The sequence below is a fragment of the Catharus ustulatus genome, chromosome 1 (genome assembly GCF_009819885.2).
Source record: "Catharus ustulatus isolate bCatUst1 chromosome 1, bCatUst1.pri.v2, whole genome shotgun sequence".
NCBI classification, from domain to species: domain Eukaryota; kingdom Metazoa; phylum Chordata; class Aves; order Passeriformes; family Turdidae; genus Catharus; species Catharus ustulatus.
The window spans coordinates 9,114,151-9,129,896 of record NC_046221.1 but is presented as its reverse complement, the minus strand read 5'-3'; the positions used below and the strand labels follow the sequence as shown (position 1 = coordinate 9,129,896).

Genomic DNA, 15,746 nt, shown 5'->3' with positions numbered 1-15,746 from the left:
TTAAGAGCTGGGTTTAACTTCTCTATTTCTATTTTTGCCATTAACTTGTCATTTCAAGTTGTATTGCAAAATTGCTTTTGGATGAAGTTTTATTTTAAGAGAAAATACCAGGATTTTGTCTTTTAGCTGCAATCTTAGGTAGGAAATACAGCAATAGCAATTGAAAGACTTAATTTTGTTGTACACAGCAACTTCAGCATTAAAGCTGCAATTTTGACTTAGCCAGAGCTGAAATATGTGAACATTACTGAGTACGTCCTTGAGCTCTGAAAAGGGAGGTCTGGAATGGGAGCAAGAGCAGCTCCTCTGGAGATTGTGGAAAGGCAGCCTGCAGAAAGGCTTGTCTGTACGTTACGCTGACCTGTCTGTTGTGGAAATAGGGAAGAAAGCAAATCATTCCCAATTCTGCAGACGTTCTGACAGCTAAAGTAGGCATTAACAATTTGCAACACATGGCATGGGGGATGAAAGTCTCTGAGCTCTACAGCTGAGAGTTTCCTGGCTGAAATGAAGTAGCAGTTGAAGGTAGCTCAAAGAAAAGAAATATTTTTAATCTACCATATAGGGACAAAATACCTAACATTACCAAAAACTGGAGAAAAAATAATGTCACAACTTATAAATAGTGCCTATCCTGGCTTTAATTCTGAATAATTCTGAGGGTTTTGGGATTTTCCTGACAAAGAAGGATCAAGTTTTAGTATATAGGTTTCTGCAAATTTAGAATAATCTCCTGTCATTTTCAATGAAGTTGGTATGTAAACATAATTTCATTGATCATATATTGTTGCAGAACTAATAATTTTAGGTTTCGATTAGCACAAGGGCTGGAACAGTAACCCAAAGGTTCTGCTGGACTTTCCTGCAGAGCTCTATTCAGCCTCAGCCATGCTGATTGGGAAAAGGGTCGGGAACAGCAGCAGGAAGATTTGCACAGCCAAATCTCTAGGCAGTGAAAACTGTTGGTTCTTTGAAGGATTTATATTGAGTTCTTCTGATTTACACCAGAATTCCTACAAACTGTTAAAAAAAGCTTTTTTAGGTTTTCTTGCTTAGGCCTTCAGAGGGAGGGAAATTCATTTGTATGAGTAAGTTTGAACTAGAATAAGTTTAGAGAGAGAAGTAGCAGATAAAAGATGCTGTTATAATTTATATGCATTAAAGATGTGGTCAGGTATATTGGGAGAGACATCAAGTTTCTCTATGATGGAAAACAGTCAAAACCACACAAAAGAATGCAATTGCTTAGAAAAATTGATCAGCTGGAAGAAAGAAATACATATTTGGATTTTGAGTATTTTTCAGGAATTCTCTGTAATTGCTATAGCAGCAAATTCAATTAAACAGGTTAAGTGACGCTATATGATGAATTTGAAAGTAATTTTAATTTTAATTTTGTAGACAGAAGTCAACATCTTCACCACTATGAATTTCTGAAACTGCTTTCTTCACTATTTCAACTGCTTGCTTTTGATTTGATTTCAACTAATAATTCTTAGAAGAGTACTCTCTGTTAGACACAGCCATTGCTAAGTGTTGAATATAATGGGGACCTAAACAATTTTATTATTTCTGTAGTTGTGTGTAATAATAATAATAATAATAATAGACTGTGATGTGGAAATAAAAGACCTGGGGAGATATCTGGTGATATGAAAGACTGTGTCATATCCATACGACCTCCATTAGATTTGACCTTCCAGTTGGGTTTGATAAAGGTAATAATGTCTTGTCTTCACTGTCTATATTGGCATTCCCTTTTCACATACATTAAGGTTATGGAGTTCCAGTTAAATTAACAGAAAAAATTAAACATTGGGCTGACACCAATGAAAAATGCTACTTCTGTGGGGAAAACCAATGGCTGTTTTTCATGGGATCTTACTACTATCAATGACCTTCAACCGAGAGCAGTTTTGTGGCTGCTGCTGTCACAGCGTTTGCGTCATTTCAGTGTCCGCCAGACTCCTTCTCTTCCCTTGACATTGTCCCTCTGTGGGAATTCAGGCTGGGAGAGCAGACCTGGGCCTTGCAACCGTGGGGGGGATGGTGAGGATGGTCAATCAGGGGCTGCTCCCCTTTAGTGACATGGAAATAATGTGTGCACAAGGGCTCTGCTGTGATCCTGCTCAGCCACTGCACACAAATCGCAGTAATTGGGTGCGGAGGCCGGGGCTGGTGTGACGGCACGGACAAAGGGGACAGGAAATCGCCACACGGCGTCACACGCTCCTTCTCAACCTTAACTTTGATTGCAGCTGTCAGCAGGGCATTATGGCTCTTGAATGTGCTGGTTTACTCAACTCAGTGTGTGGGAGATATTTTTTTTTGAAACTGAAACAATGCTGGAAAATGATTGGCATGAGGTTAACTTTAGACAAGCTGCAGTTCCTAAGATCGTTGTATAAGAGACAGAAATATTAAATTACTGACAAGGGGGTTTTTGAATTAGTTGAAATTTGTGTTTTTCATCCATGTCTTGTTCTTACACTGAAGTGAGTTAGAAATGCTGGAGATACAGCTGAGAGGGCATATTCCCTAACTATATATTCCCTTTATAACAAGTAGTTTGTTTTTCTTTCATCTGTTTACTCTTTTTCAGTGCCATAGTTACATTTTTTACAGCATTAAGGATGAGAGCACACCTTTCCTGGTTTGAAATGCATTAGAAAAAGATGTTAAAATAGTGCAGCAGGAGAAAAAAATACACTGAAGATAAAAACTAACGTACTATTCTCTTGTTAAGTGAGAACAGGCATCACACTGGTTTCATACACTCTTTTACTAATAATATTGGGGTTTGTAGGCACAAAACTCTGAATTGCTCAGGATTCAAAGAGATTAATTTCTTATCTGTATGCAGGTACCATGGATGAACTCTTCTTGCTTTAATTTGAAACAAGCTCTTCAGAGTAATTCAATGTATTTTTCTTCAAGGTTTATGTTCTGTGTTGTGTATTCTTTAGCCTTTAATAGGGGTGGTATTGGCTTAGAGGTAGAGAGTGAAACTGTAGTGATTTTGGACTCAAAGTTCATAAATTAGTAGTTTTAAGGCTATGCTAATGATTTTACTGTGAAATTTTTATGTGGCACATTCTCCTAAAATTGAAAGTCATCTTCATTTTTTTCTGCTTCATGAGATTATAAAACAAACAGAAATGCATAGTGCTAGACAACAGAGAAGTAAATCTGAATATATATATACATATATATAAATAATGGAATATATCTCAACTTTGTTTTAAAAATCATTTTGATTGCATTACATCAAAGTAATCATAGGTGCATGGTGACTAATTTTTGTGTGTTCACATAAAAACATGTTCTGAGCAGCCTTAGATTTAGATTTTTGAAACTATTTGAATCCATCTTCTTCCATGGCATCTTTGAAAAGGTGATATTTGCATTTGAAAAGGATGAATCAGAAATAAAACCAGATTAGATAGAGACAGATATTCTTTCCCCTCCCAAGTGTCTGGAGTCATTTATTGTAACCATTAACATCTAATATGGCTTCAGGTGAAGTGTTTCCTCAATAAACTTGAGTAATTTTATTTTTTAAGGAAAGGAGAAAGAAAGATCTCAGGTGGAATGTTAGAAAGTTTTTTTTTCTTTGTTAAAGCTTTCATGAATACTTATATTGGTTCAGATTTTTTATTATTATTATTTTCACTAATGCAAAGAAAAGTTTGAGATGCAGTCCACCTAAATCTTGCCTAAATGGGACCTTTCTTTTTTTTCTCCCCCAAATCTTATCTAAATCCAAGACAACAGTATAGTTTTAATGCTTCCTAGCTCTGTCTAAACATATATTGAACTTATTTAAGTATCTCCTCTCTAGGATGAAAATTTGATAAATATTAAAGTAATTTTTACTTCTGTGTGCTCAGAGTTGTCTCCTTTGGCAGAACAGAGAAATTTCATAGTCAGACTTCTTTTTTAATTCTAGAATTTAGTAAACAGATAAATAATTCCCAATCAATACAGTGGAAAAATCTGAAGAGCCCAGTGAATAAATAACCCATCCAGGTTGTGAAGTGGCCAAGTTCTGAGTTCTGCTGAGGCTGAGGATGCTTTATCTTCATCCTAAGGGTCTGCCTACACAAAAAAACCCTCATGTTGACTCCAGATGGTGATGAAGTTTAAATAAAATAGGGACTGAACCAGAAATCCTCCTTCCAAGTTCTAGCAACTTCCCTTCCTGGTCCTAACATTCAGATCTGGCTGCCTGCATCTGGTGCTAGAGAGGATTTTTTTTTTGGTGTTTTTTTATAGAAAGACATTATCAGGATAACTTCTATCAATATTCATTGAGAGATTTGTGGTGTTTGGCTGCATAGGGCATAACAGCAGAAATTCTCTTCAGGTTTTTGATATTTATTAATTAGATATTTACAGAAAATTACATCACCAAACTCTATGAGCTGAAGTGTTACTGTAACATGTAAAAATCTACAAATCAGGAAACAATTATATTCGGGATTATATCATTATTTCAGGTATAATTTCCATGAGATTGGAAGTGCATGTACTTAACCAGCAGTAATTTGCCTGCATAGTTGCTCCCCCTTGTTGATAAGTTCTTTGTCACATCATTTAAATATAACTTAAATTGACCTCCACGTGTTATACTAAAACTTGCAATACTAACTCCTCAGTGTTCTAAACCTTAACGTTCCCTGGGGAAAACAGAGAGGGGGCAGTGTGCTGTGAATGGGGAGGAACTGAAGCAACCTTTCAGCAGACACCAGCTGGTGGGATAATTTCCATAGCTGTCCAAAATAACCTTTTTTTATCTATTAAAGCTGGTTTGCAGCTAGCTAAGTTTCTGCTAAAGGCTTTCAAAATGTCCTCGTGTGATTTCGTGTCTTCCTTCCATTGCAAGGAAGTCTCATTAGCAAAATTTCATTAACAGAATTTCATTCAGAAGAGAAGAATTTGCAGTTCATTCTTGGGTTCCAACTGAATGAGGCTTCTTTTTTCTTTTTTGTAATGTTGTTTATATAGGACACATTTCTGCCAAATTTCCAAGTTATTAAATAGTGAATCTTTTTCATTCTGTTTTTGTTTGTTTGTTTCATTATTTCTCAGGTTTTACCTGGCGAGATGATTACACACAGCATGTTATTGGGCAGGAACTCTCAACCATTCACAAAATCCACAGCAGACGCCCTGATGTGTTTGCATCTGAAGGATCTGACACAGGAAGGTAAGTCTTCTGTAGTGTTTTTTGCTTGGGTTTTGGAAAGGTTTGCAAATGATAAAAAAGAGGTTAACTCAGAAGCAGAATTTAAAAAAAAATCACAAAAGCCACTGTCTATATGAATGTGTCCACCAGTATTCAGGGGACAGGATGAATTAAAACCCTGGACCTTGTTCTTCTGTTTATCATTAAGGAAATACACTTTCTATTGTTAATTAAGGTGTCAGAATTCAAAACATCAGACCTTTCATTCAGTTTATGCACTACCTAGTATCAGTTCAGCCATCCCCACCTATGACTGGCTTAAAAAAGCAAACTTATAGTAGCTCAACTACAGGAGACATTTTATTCTGGACTAAACATTGCATGACATTCTCAGTGACTAATTATATTTTCAAAGTCAAATTCTTCCAAAACATACCTATAATTGATTTGAAGTTCATAGATTCCTAGTGGTAAAATTTGTTCAGGGAGGAGAGATTCCTACAAGTTCCCATGACAGAAAATAGTGTTGGGACATGGCTTGAAAGGTATTGAGGGGTGACTTTGCAGTAATTGGTTGCAAGAGACACATCAGTAATTCTGTAGAGTGATATGATTGTAGCAGCTGAAATTTTATCATCTTCATATACAGTTATACATATAAACAGATTATTTTACCTGGTCTATTCTGTCCTAAAGGCTTTTAAGTGCAACCCAACCACACAAACCCCAGAATGAAATTTTAGGAGCAATTAAAAATGACAAGTTTTGCTTTGTTTTACATGATTTTAAGAAATACATTCTCAAAAGTTTTGTTTTTTTTTGTTAGAAAACCTTTCATCATAGTGGGATAAATTTGAGCTTCTAGCCTTGATGGGCAAAATATTGAATGTTGGAATCCAGATCTTCATGTATGTTGCTTATATATATTGCAGAACCATTTCTTTTCTATATTTTTTTCTGGAAATAAAATGCTGTGTAATTGATACTTCCCAGTATCTTCAACTGTGTTTGCCTCACTTTGTTTTGAATTAATTCAGAGACTTTGACCCGTATTTCACTTTTGCTGATTCAAAAGCATTTCTTAAAATCACAGCACCATTTCAGAAGTGCAGTAAGGTAGAAACTTAACTTTTAAAGAAGATAGTGATCTAAAGATTACCATAAAGGTGATAACAACATGTGGTTGAATCCATAAACATGTTTTCACTGCTTAGGTACACAAAATGTCAGTATTGAATGGATTACTCTCAGTAGAGGGTATCAGAAATGATCTTCAATATCTTCTGGGGATGTTTTTTTAAGAGAATACCTAAAAATTTTATTCATGAAGACAAAATCAGCCAGATTTCCATGAGATCAAGGCCATATTCTGCAGTGTTCCAGATTCATAGTTATATAAAAATAAAAAATATAAGAAGACACAAGAAATTATTTAAGGTTTGGATTGAAAAAAAAATTGCTCACTTTTAGGAATTCCTGTTTTTAACAAGCATAAGATGGTTCAAATTTTTAACTATATGTGTTAGAGAAACACTGCAACATTTTGTATATTGATACTTCAGGAACATCAGAATTTCCAAGGTGTTCATGTAAAGCAGTTCCTGTTGTGGATAGATTTTCTGCCGTCACCAAGCTGTGCTTCTGAAAGCATTATCTTATGTGCCAACAGTTTAAAGCATTAATTGATTTTTCTGGTTGTCCATTTGCAACGTGTTTTGTAGGTCAGAGAACAGTAGGAAATCTGGTGTCATGTAGATTCTGATCAAGTGTGTTATATGTTCAGTGTGCTCAGTGAGCTTGCTAAAATCTTATCAGATAATAATTAAATAATTTAAAAAGCAACTTAGAGTAGGTATCTAATTATCAAAGAAACGTTATGTTAGGAAGGCCTTTTATTAAGGGTAACGTGTGTAATAAGACAATATGAAGTCATACTAATGAGTCATTAATCCCCACAGAGCTGGTGAGAGCAAGAAAATAGACTCAGACACTTGAAAGGTAAATTGACTTAGGCTAAATTAGTGCATATGAAATCTGATGAAACAGAAGACATGGATTTCATCTCAAAAAAAAATGCTGAAACTGGGAGTTTGATTTCAAGATGAAAGTTCTTTCTTTGTTGGCTAACTGGAGTGTACGTGGTATTTCCTGGGTCCTTATTAAATTTCAAAAAACCCTCTCTTGAAAGAGGGCTCAAGATAAAGGAAAAAAGTCCATTCTGCACAGAGGGAATAAATGTCAGTTGTGTTCATTGGTGCAATTAGGCAAAACCACAAACGTTTCCAGCAAACTTCAATGTATGAAATGGGGTATAGTATTATTTCTATAATAAAACCATCATTAAGTCAGTAATAAGATACTCTCAGCATTTTCAAGGGAGAAATTTATTCTAAAATGTGTGGTATCTATTAATTGGGAACATTCCAGAAATAGCAGAGGTGCAGTGATATAGATATATCCACAAAAAAAGCTTCTGAAATGCTAGATTTTGTGGGAAATACATAATTATTTCTGTAGATAAATAATTATATGTGGTATTTTCTTTATACTGTTAAGTTCATTGTATGCAAAGTCATTTTTCAGAGCTAATTAAAACTGAAAATATTTCCAAATAAGTGCACAAAAAGAACTCATCTGACAGTCATTTCTCCTACTCACTAAGTGCTTTTATGTGTTTGTCTTTCTAGAACTTTCCAGTATGACTTTTCATATTTAAAAGAACTGTTTTAATTTAGTTGCAATAACTGGTCAGTTAATGCATTTTAATTCCTGAGGTAACAAGGTGATATAGTGGTGAAGTACAATTTTTTAAAAAAAATCTTTCAGACATATTGATAGTATCTTATTAAAGTTATCATCAAATGAAACATAAAGCTTTGTAGTCTTTTGCATTTTAATTGTTTAAATGTTTATAGCATAAAATATTACATTTAATGTGGCATGTAAATATGAGTGCAATTATTGTCTCCATATGAAAAATGGGAAATGTTAGCTCCCAGACTGTACCACCAGTGACAGTGACTATATATTGTAAATAATGGTTTGACAAGCCAGCCTAAATGCTGTCCTTTGTCTGTTCATCCAGTTCCTGTTAGCTCTAGTGGAAAACCTTGGGGCAGTATTCAGTCTGGGTTTTTTTTTTTTTTCCATTTTCCCTTCCTTTAAAAATTAGTGAAGAAAGCAGAAGATAGGTGTTGGAATTAATCAATGAATGAAAGATGAGTGTTAGAAACTGGGATCCTTCCTATGAAGAGAGCCTGTTTGGATTAGTTCATCTCTACTGAAGCAGAAAGCACAGTGCCCAGGTTTTTCTAAAACTGCAGAATAGTTTTGGTCTGGCTTTAAGCTGAACAGAAGGTGGATAATGTTACCTGCACATCCACACTCCATCAGAAGGCAGACTTTAGAGCTCTGGAATAAGAGAAAAATGCAAACAGCGTGAGAAGGAAGCAAGACTCATGGTAAATGAGATCAGGTTTGCTATAGTGCTCTGTGCAGTAACCCTTCTTTTTCCTGGAGTTTATGTCCCTGATAGGAACTTGCTGTTTATACACTGGGGAGAAATGAAGGATTTTTCTGGTGTTTCAAAGTGAGCAAACCTGTGAGCACTGTTGGTTGCAATGCCACCACAGTAAATTAGATTATTAATTACATCTATTAGTATTAAATTAGTAAGGACACACATTTGGTACAACTGTGAGCATGGAAGGAAGTCTGTTAATTTTTGATTAAAGTAATATAATTAAACCCCAGCTTTGGAAAATTATATAGTGGTGCTGTCTCAGACTGTGCCTCTACATTAGCGCCAAGATGTGGGCTGGTAGAATAAAATTTTATTTACAGTGGCACAGAGATGTTGAAAGTCAAATTCATTCACTGAGCTGTAAAGCTCTTCCACCTGGAATGCTTCTTCACTGGAGAAGTGCGTGGGCATGTGAGTAGGAAATGGTGACACCAAAAGGTGATTTCCCTCCAACAGCTTCACTCACAGGGAAGGAAGAGGGCTGGGAACTTTCTGCTTTCTTGCACAAGGAATGAAATAGTTACCAATGCTGACATTTAAATTATCATCACCACTTACGGGTTTGTTGAGATAGATGAGGACAGCTGGTAATAATTCAGATTCATTGCACACAGCACTTTGAATCCCATATAAACACCTCCACACTGCCATCATTTAATCACATTGCTAGCTTTTCTTTGCAAATGTCACCAAAATGTGTCTAAACCACTCAGGAAACACCACTATTCTATGAATCCCAGGCACATGAGAAGATCAGAAGAGATACTTGTTCTATCTCAGTATTCCCTTTTCAAGCCTTTCACTGGGGTTTACTTGCTCCATTATTTCTGGTTCTTTACATTGGTGCAGTTCAATTGGTTCAATTACAAATTGATATTGAATCTCTTCATCATCCTGCAGGCTTTTAAAATCTCAGAATCATCTCATATTTCTTTGGGATGCAATTTAATCATGTGCATTTTCTTTTTTACAAGCATTTTCTTTTCCTTTGAATATGGCTTTGCCTTGATGTGGCATTTTATTTGATTTACTCTAGAATCATTATTTGATTCATGAAATAAGTTTTTAATAGTGCAAGATTTTTTTTACTTCTTTTACTGAAACATTGAATTTTCTATACTTTTTTTTGGTTGATAAGATTTTGAGTGACTTTTCTGATATGTATTGCACCACAGTGGCTTGCAGTGCCTTTTTAGTTGGCCACATTGGACAGGCTGGTAACTTTCTTTTCCTTGCTTTTGCTGTGCAGGACTTTGGGACAGAATGAAGATAATGAAAGAAATTATGACGTGGAAAATGATGTGAACTTGGCCAAGTCTCTTCAGCAATATCTTAAGTATCTCAGAATTCTCTCCCAGTCTGCATCTAAAAATTTCTATCCAAGGACAACAAGTGAGAAAACTTCTGTGAAGGTAGTATTTTTAATGTGGTTCTTATATTCTGTGATTTTGGCTTCCTTTTTCTCTGAGTTCTTATTTTTGGAATTTCCCCTCTGTCTGAAGACCAGACTGCTTTTCACTTCTTCTAATTGATTATCATAGGTGCACTAAGTTTTCTCAAATTAATCACCTTCAGCATTGTAAATGCTTCAGCTCATCATTTCTGGAGTATTTTACCCTAATTAGGAATGGATTGCATGTGATGAAGAAAGAAAAGTGGGATAAGGCTGGTAACATCTTGACTGGCTGATCTGAAACTGCATCTGAACTACCCTCCAAAAACCTGGCTGAACTACCATGTGAATATGTGAATTCTTTCTGGTGTTTATGCTGCTTAGGGTACAATTTATATAATCTTTAAGCAGATTTTAATAATGGGTCTGATAATCTGTCACTCAACATTTCCTGCTTTTTATTGATCATAAAGGAAGCCTGCTATGACCAGTTAAGGTATGCATTATATATATACAGATAGCTGGGAAGATAAATCACAACCATTAAATCTTGAGTATTGACTATGTCAAAAACTACAAACATGCCTATTTGAGAACTAAAGCATTTTTCTCCTTCCTAGGGAAAATCTGTCTCACTCTAAGATGCAACTGGATAAATTTATTAAAATTATTGGGTGAAGGTATTTTATACAACAGGCCCTTATGGCCCTGTGTATTTTGCTTAGATGATGTGCACTCTGATTTTAAAGAACTAGGCTGCTGTTACAGCAATCCTTCACAAGAAATTGTCTGTGCTATTTCAGTGCATACGGCATAAATGCACAATTTTCCAAAAAATATACTGAAGTTTTAGTAAAAGTATCAGGTGAAGAGACTATAGTGTCAAAGCCAAACTACTTTAGTTTAATTCAGGGTCTAACTCAGAGACACCAAACCACTTTGGTATCTGCTGCAACTCCAGGCAACAGCGCCAGCTGTAGCAGCCTTTTAGTCATGGTTGTTATTCTTGCCAGAAGCACAACTTCCCAGTTTCTGACTGACTTACACAGCACTTATGATTTATGGCACATGTCATCAGGTGCTCATCTGGGCAAGAGGAGCTTTCAGGCAGAGGCAGGGCAGCTCTGAGGAGGGACCAGGGACGCCTTGGTGGTACCTTTCCTCCACTCTCTCTTCATGGGTGCTGGCTGCAGTGAGGATGCTCTGTTTTGAATTTCTGGCTTTCAACAAAAACTTGCTCAAGAAGTATTTCAGTGGGTCTGGTGTTGTCATGCAAGTTCATAAATAATCCATATGGCTGAGACCTTCTGTGGGGAAGCCTGCTGTGATAACACCACCCACCAACCTTATCGAGTGTTGCCATGGAGATGGGTACTCTGAAGCCTGGGGGAGTGGGATAAAGAGGAGAAAATCTGGAAATGAAGCACGTATAGGAGCAAACTGTACACTTCTATTTACTAAGGAGCATTTGGAAACAACAGACACTGAGTCAGATGTCTTACCTATAATTTAGAATCAAAAAAAGAAGAAAAGGCAAATTATTTTAAAAACTAGTGATCAGCCATGAATTTTAAATGATCCTGGAGATGTTTCTGTATCCTTGGCAAATAAAATACAACTGCTCTTCTTGAAACAGCAAGAGGGACATGGTATTTTTATCTTGATTCATTGTTTTATTAGTGAAAAAAACATTTAAAGAAGAAGGAAAACAGGACTTTTTCTGCTCCAAGAAGCAGAAAAAAACTCATAAAATTTAACAATTTGAAAAGAGAAAGCGGAAAAGTAACTGAATGAGCTACCTCTGGTATGTTTGTACCACTTGAAATTGGAGATATCTACCTTATGCACTTTAATTGCAAACTAACAACAAAATATTGGTACCTTATTTTTGTACTTAATATATAGATAAATTACAAGCCCCACTTAAATAATTCTAGCAAGATCTGATCTTTTAAACTTTCTTGTTCTTTTCTTACTAAAATAAGGACAAGACAGATGTACTTTACCCTATTTAGAAATGCAGCTTTTGGGCTTTGCCCTTTTTAAAAAGAATTTTCTTTCAAGTATATATTTACCTCTGCCACTTCATTCCTGCTGTTGGGGAGTAGGAGATGTAACACTGCTCTGGCTGCTTTGATACCTAACGTGCTGTGAAGTGTAGCTGAATCTTGCAGAAATTTAGTGCTTCTTGACAGACTTCCTGCATGGATTCAGGTTCCAAGCCTGACATCAGAGGTCTCTGACCAAATGTAAAACAAAGATAAAAGATAAAGAGGTATTAAAATATTCCTTATACTCCGAAATTGTTATTTTGTATCTTAACATTAATATATTTTACAAACTTTCAGTCTTCAGTTGCCCTTCTCACTTCCACTTGTATTATCAGAATAAAACTACAGAGCTTCAGAATTAATGAATAGATGTCACACATAGAGTTATGCAGAAAGTTGTAAAATAAAACATCACAAAACTTAAAGCAGGTAACTCTTTTCCTATTTCCCTTGCTCAAACAACTGTCAGCTGGAGGCTTGCTACAACAGTGACAGAAATAACAGCAGTAAATTTAAATCATGTGATTGACCAAAATTCCTATGGTGTCTACCATTTACTGCAAGAGCTTCTTTGGGTGATTTTTGAAGCACTTGAAGTTCATCATTATTTCTCAGTATTTAGGCAGTATCTACTGCAGGCTGTAATCTAGGCAGCTGATAATGACTCTGCCAGGGAACAAGTAGCAGCAAATCAGAAGTTTGGTGGGTCTGTGCCTGAGGTTGCAGTTGCAAAGAACATTTCACTTCAGTTCAGCTGAGAAGAGCTGTTCAGGAAATGGGCACTTGGTGGCATTTGTTACTTAAGCATGAGCTAGTGGGATTTTGTATTTGGTTTTCTTGGTCTTCCCCACAGACAGACTTGGGCTTTATGAAAGTGTTACCATTCACAAAATATAGAGTTATCAGTCTTTGTGATTCCTTTCTGCCAAACCTGGATGCAGTATGGAAAATAACAAATAGGCATCTATTTTAACAGAAATTGGTTTATCTTAGCTACAGAGGCAAGAAATGCAGAGGTTTCAAATCATGTGTGAATTGCCCTGCCCTTCTCCCCTCCAACTGGAACAAACTCATCTCATATCCAAACACCCAAACCCCTGAAAAACCCACTGCACTGTTGACATTCCTACAGAAACTGAGGCTCAGGATTTTGTTGGATTTGGGAGGCAGCACATAGCTGGTATTGTTAAAGCTCAGAGACTGTAAAGAACTTGCTACTGGTTTGTGCGCCTGTATTTGAATAGTTACAGCAGATTTCAATTGTGCTGCTTTCATCTAACCGAGAAAATTTTTTAATCATCACAGAAAGAGAACTTTGAAACCTGAAGCACAGGTACTTCCTACTGGACAATCTGTAGGAATAAGAAAGTTGAAATCACCCTTGTGCTGTGGCTGTATTTCCTGTGGTAGGAATGTCAGTTCTGTGGTTTGGGACTTGTGGTTTGGAGATTCATGGAATTGCTTTTTCTCCTTCCCCCTGACTTGGCCTCTGAGGGCTTGAGATAGGATTGGTCCTGCCTGGTCTTTGCCAGGCCAATGTGCCATTCAGACTCTCATGGGTAGGATGGGGGAAAGAGAAAATTATGTCAGACACATTAGGGAATTTCATGAATTTTCTGCTGTTATGTTTCTTTGTGGTTTGGTTACAGTAATTTCTGATTATAAGCCGCACCATTTTGACTAAAATTTTGGTCTGAACCCGAAGTGCGGCTTATAATCAGGTGCGGCTTGTATATGGACAAAGAACGAAAAGTTCCTGTTTTAGTTTGGAGGACAGGTGTCTGCTGAGAAAGGCAGGAGCTTCTCTTTGAAATGGAGAATGCAAATCCCCTCCCTCCAAATTATTATAATTTTGAAATCAAGGGGCTTTCAGGCAAAGATATGGGAATTAGGAATAACAGTTCTTTTCAAGGGAAATTAAAATAGAAATACAGTACTACAAAGAAACAAACCCCAAACCCTGACACAGTCAGAGTACAACCTGACACCCGTCAGGAGGGGTGTTGGCAGCAGTCCCATTAAATGGTGGCTGCATCCTCCTGCAGTGACAGATGCGGCTCAGTTGGAGCAGTGCTCCTGTACAAGGTGCAGTTTCCCTCCGGAGCTCCAGTGGTGATGTGGAGAAATCCAGTTTTCCTCTGGAGTCCAGTGGAGAAAGGGACTCCCTTAGTGTGTCCCAAAACCTCTGTTTTTATCTTGGTAAGAAATGTTGGGCTCTTCCCCCTGGCTGGAGCAACTTCCAATGGGATGCAGTAATTTTATCAGTGCCACAGTGGGACTCAATGGCCATTAGCAGAAAATGACTGGTTGGAGGAAGGATGGGTTGTGAAAAGATAAAGAACAATGCCCTGCCTGGTTTCAATGGATGGCCCATTAGCAGAATATCTGCCGTTGAGATAAGGATCACTGCCCCCACCCTCAGCAGATGGTGATAGAACAGATACCTTTTATCACACTCTGTATTGTATCCCAAGACAGTTGCCGACACCAGGTGCGGCTTATAATCGTGAAATTACTGCATTTATTTTCATGGTACACTTCTCATGTAGACACTGTAATTACAGAAATCTCCACATCTTAGGCATTCTTATAAATTTTAAAGAAAAGATTCCTGGGGAAAAAAACCCCAGAAGAATCTTTACATCAAAGAAGGGACTAATAAAGTTAAAGGCATTTTCGGAATCATGAGGGGGGAAAGAAACAGGTAAAGTGACTGGATAGTGCCAGAGAGCTGTGGCTCAGCAGCACAGTGGTGCTGAAAGGGGAGAAGCTGCAAGTAAGAATCATATAAATTATATAAAATAAAAATTCAATTGTTTGAATCTTTGTAATTTACCAAAAGAACCAAGATGTCTGGTAATTATTTAAAAGAATTATTATTTATTTTAGAAAATTTGAGTGCATAAGTGCTTAAATATGTACTCTGAGCTTATCCACAAATAATAATTACTGTGATTAACTAGTAAGAAATTAATTAGTCATTGCACATTTCAACCTGAAACTTTAATTCATAAAAAGTAGCACTTTTCTTTATCTAACACTGATGTAAATACAGGACAGAATTAAGTTTATCAGAATTTTGACAAAAAGTAAAAAAACCTCCTGCAGTGTATACATTTCAACTCTATTTATAAAAAGGTAAAATTTAATATTTCATATATAAGGGATTATGTATAAAAATATAATTCAGCTGTGCTTGAACACTTTCATAAAAATATTTCTGAAATAATTGATAAAGGAATATATCCTTGAATTGTGTCTTTATTGGCATGCTTATGCAATGGTATCTGAACATCTCCCAAGCATTGGTGTATTAATTTACCAGAAACCATTTCAAGGCAGGGAAGAGCTAATGCCCCTATTTCACAGACAGATTTGAAAAGTATTTCATCTTTCAAGATCATTCTCCTCTTTATAGTAAAATAGAAACATTAAGTCATCCTAAAACAACACACACAGACAAAAACCCCCAAACTAACCAACGAAAAACCCCACAAAATCCAAAACCAAACCAAAACAACCCCAAAACAAACTCCCAGAATCATTGGAGCAGAAATCATTTGACCATATAAAAATGTCTGTATTGGTGCA

The 15,746-nt window shown here is 36.4% G+C and overlaps 1 protein-coding gene across 1 annotated transcript in view; it reads left to right on the top strand.

The window, feature by feature from the left end:
- Positions 1 to 15,746, top strand: part of PTPRN2 (protein tyrosine phosphatase receptor type N2) — a 625,844-nt gene that overhangs the window by 211,624 nt on the left and 398,474 nt on the right. Inside the window, exons 4-5 of the mRNA XM_033074413.2 lie at positions 5,092 to 5,209; positions 9,961 to 10,123. Coding sequence (XP_032930304.1) covers positions 5,092 to 5,209; positions 9,961 to 10,123 — 281 coding nt within the window. The remainder of the gene's footprint in view (positions 1 to 5,091; positions 5,210 to 9,960; positions 10,124 to 15,746) is intronic.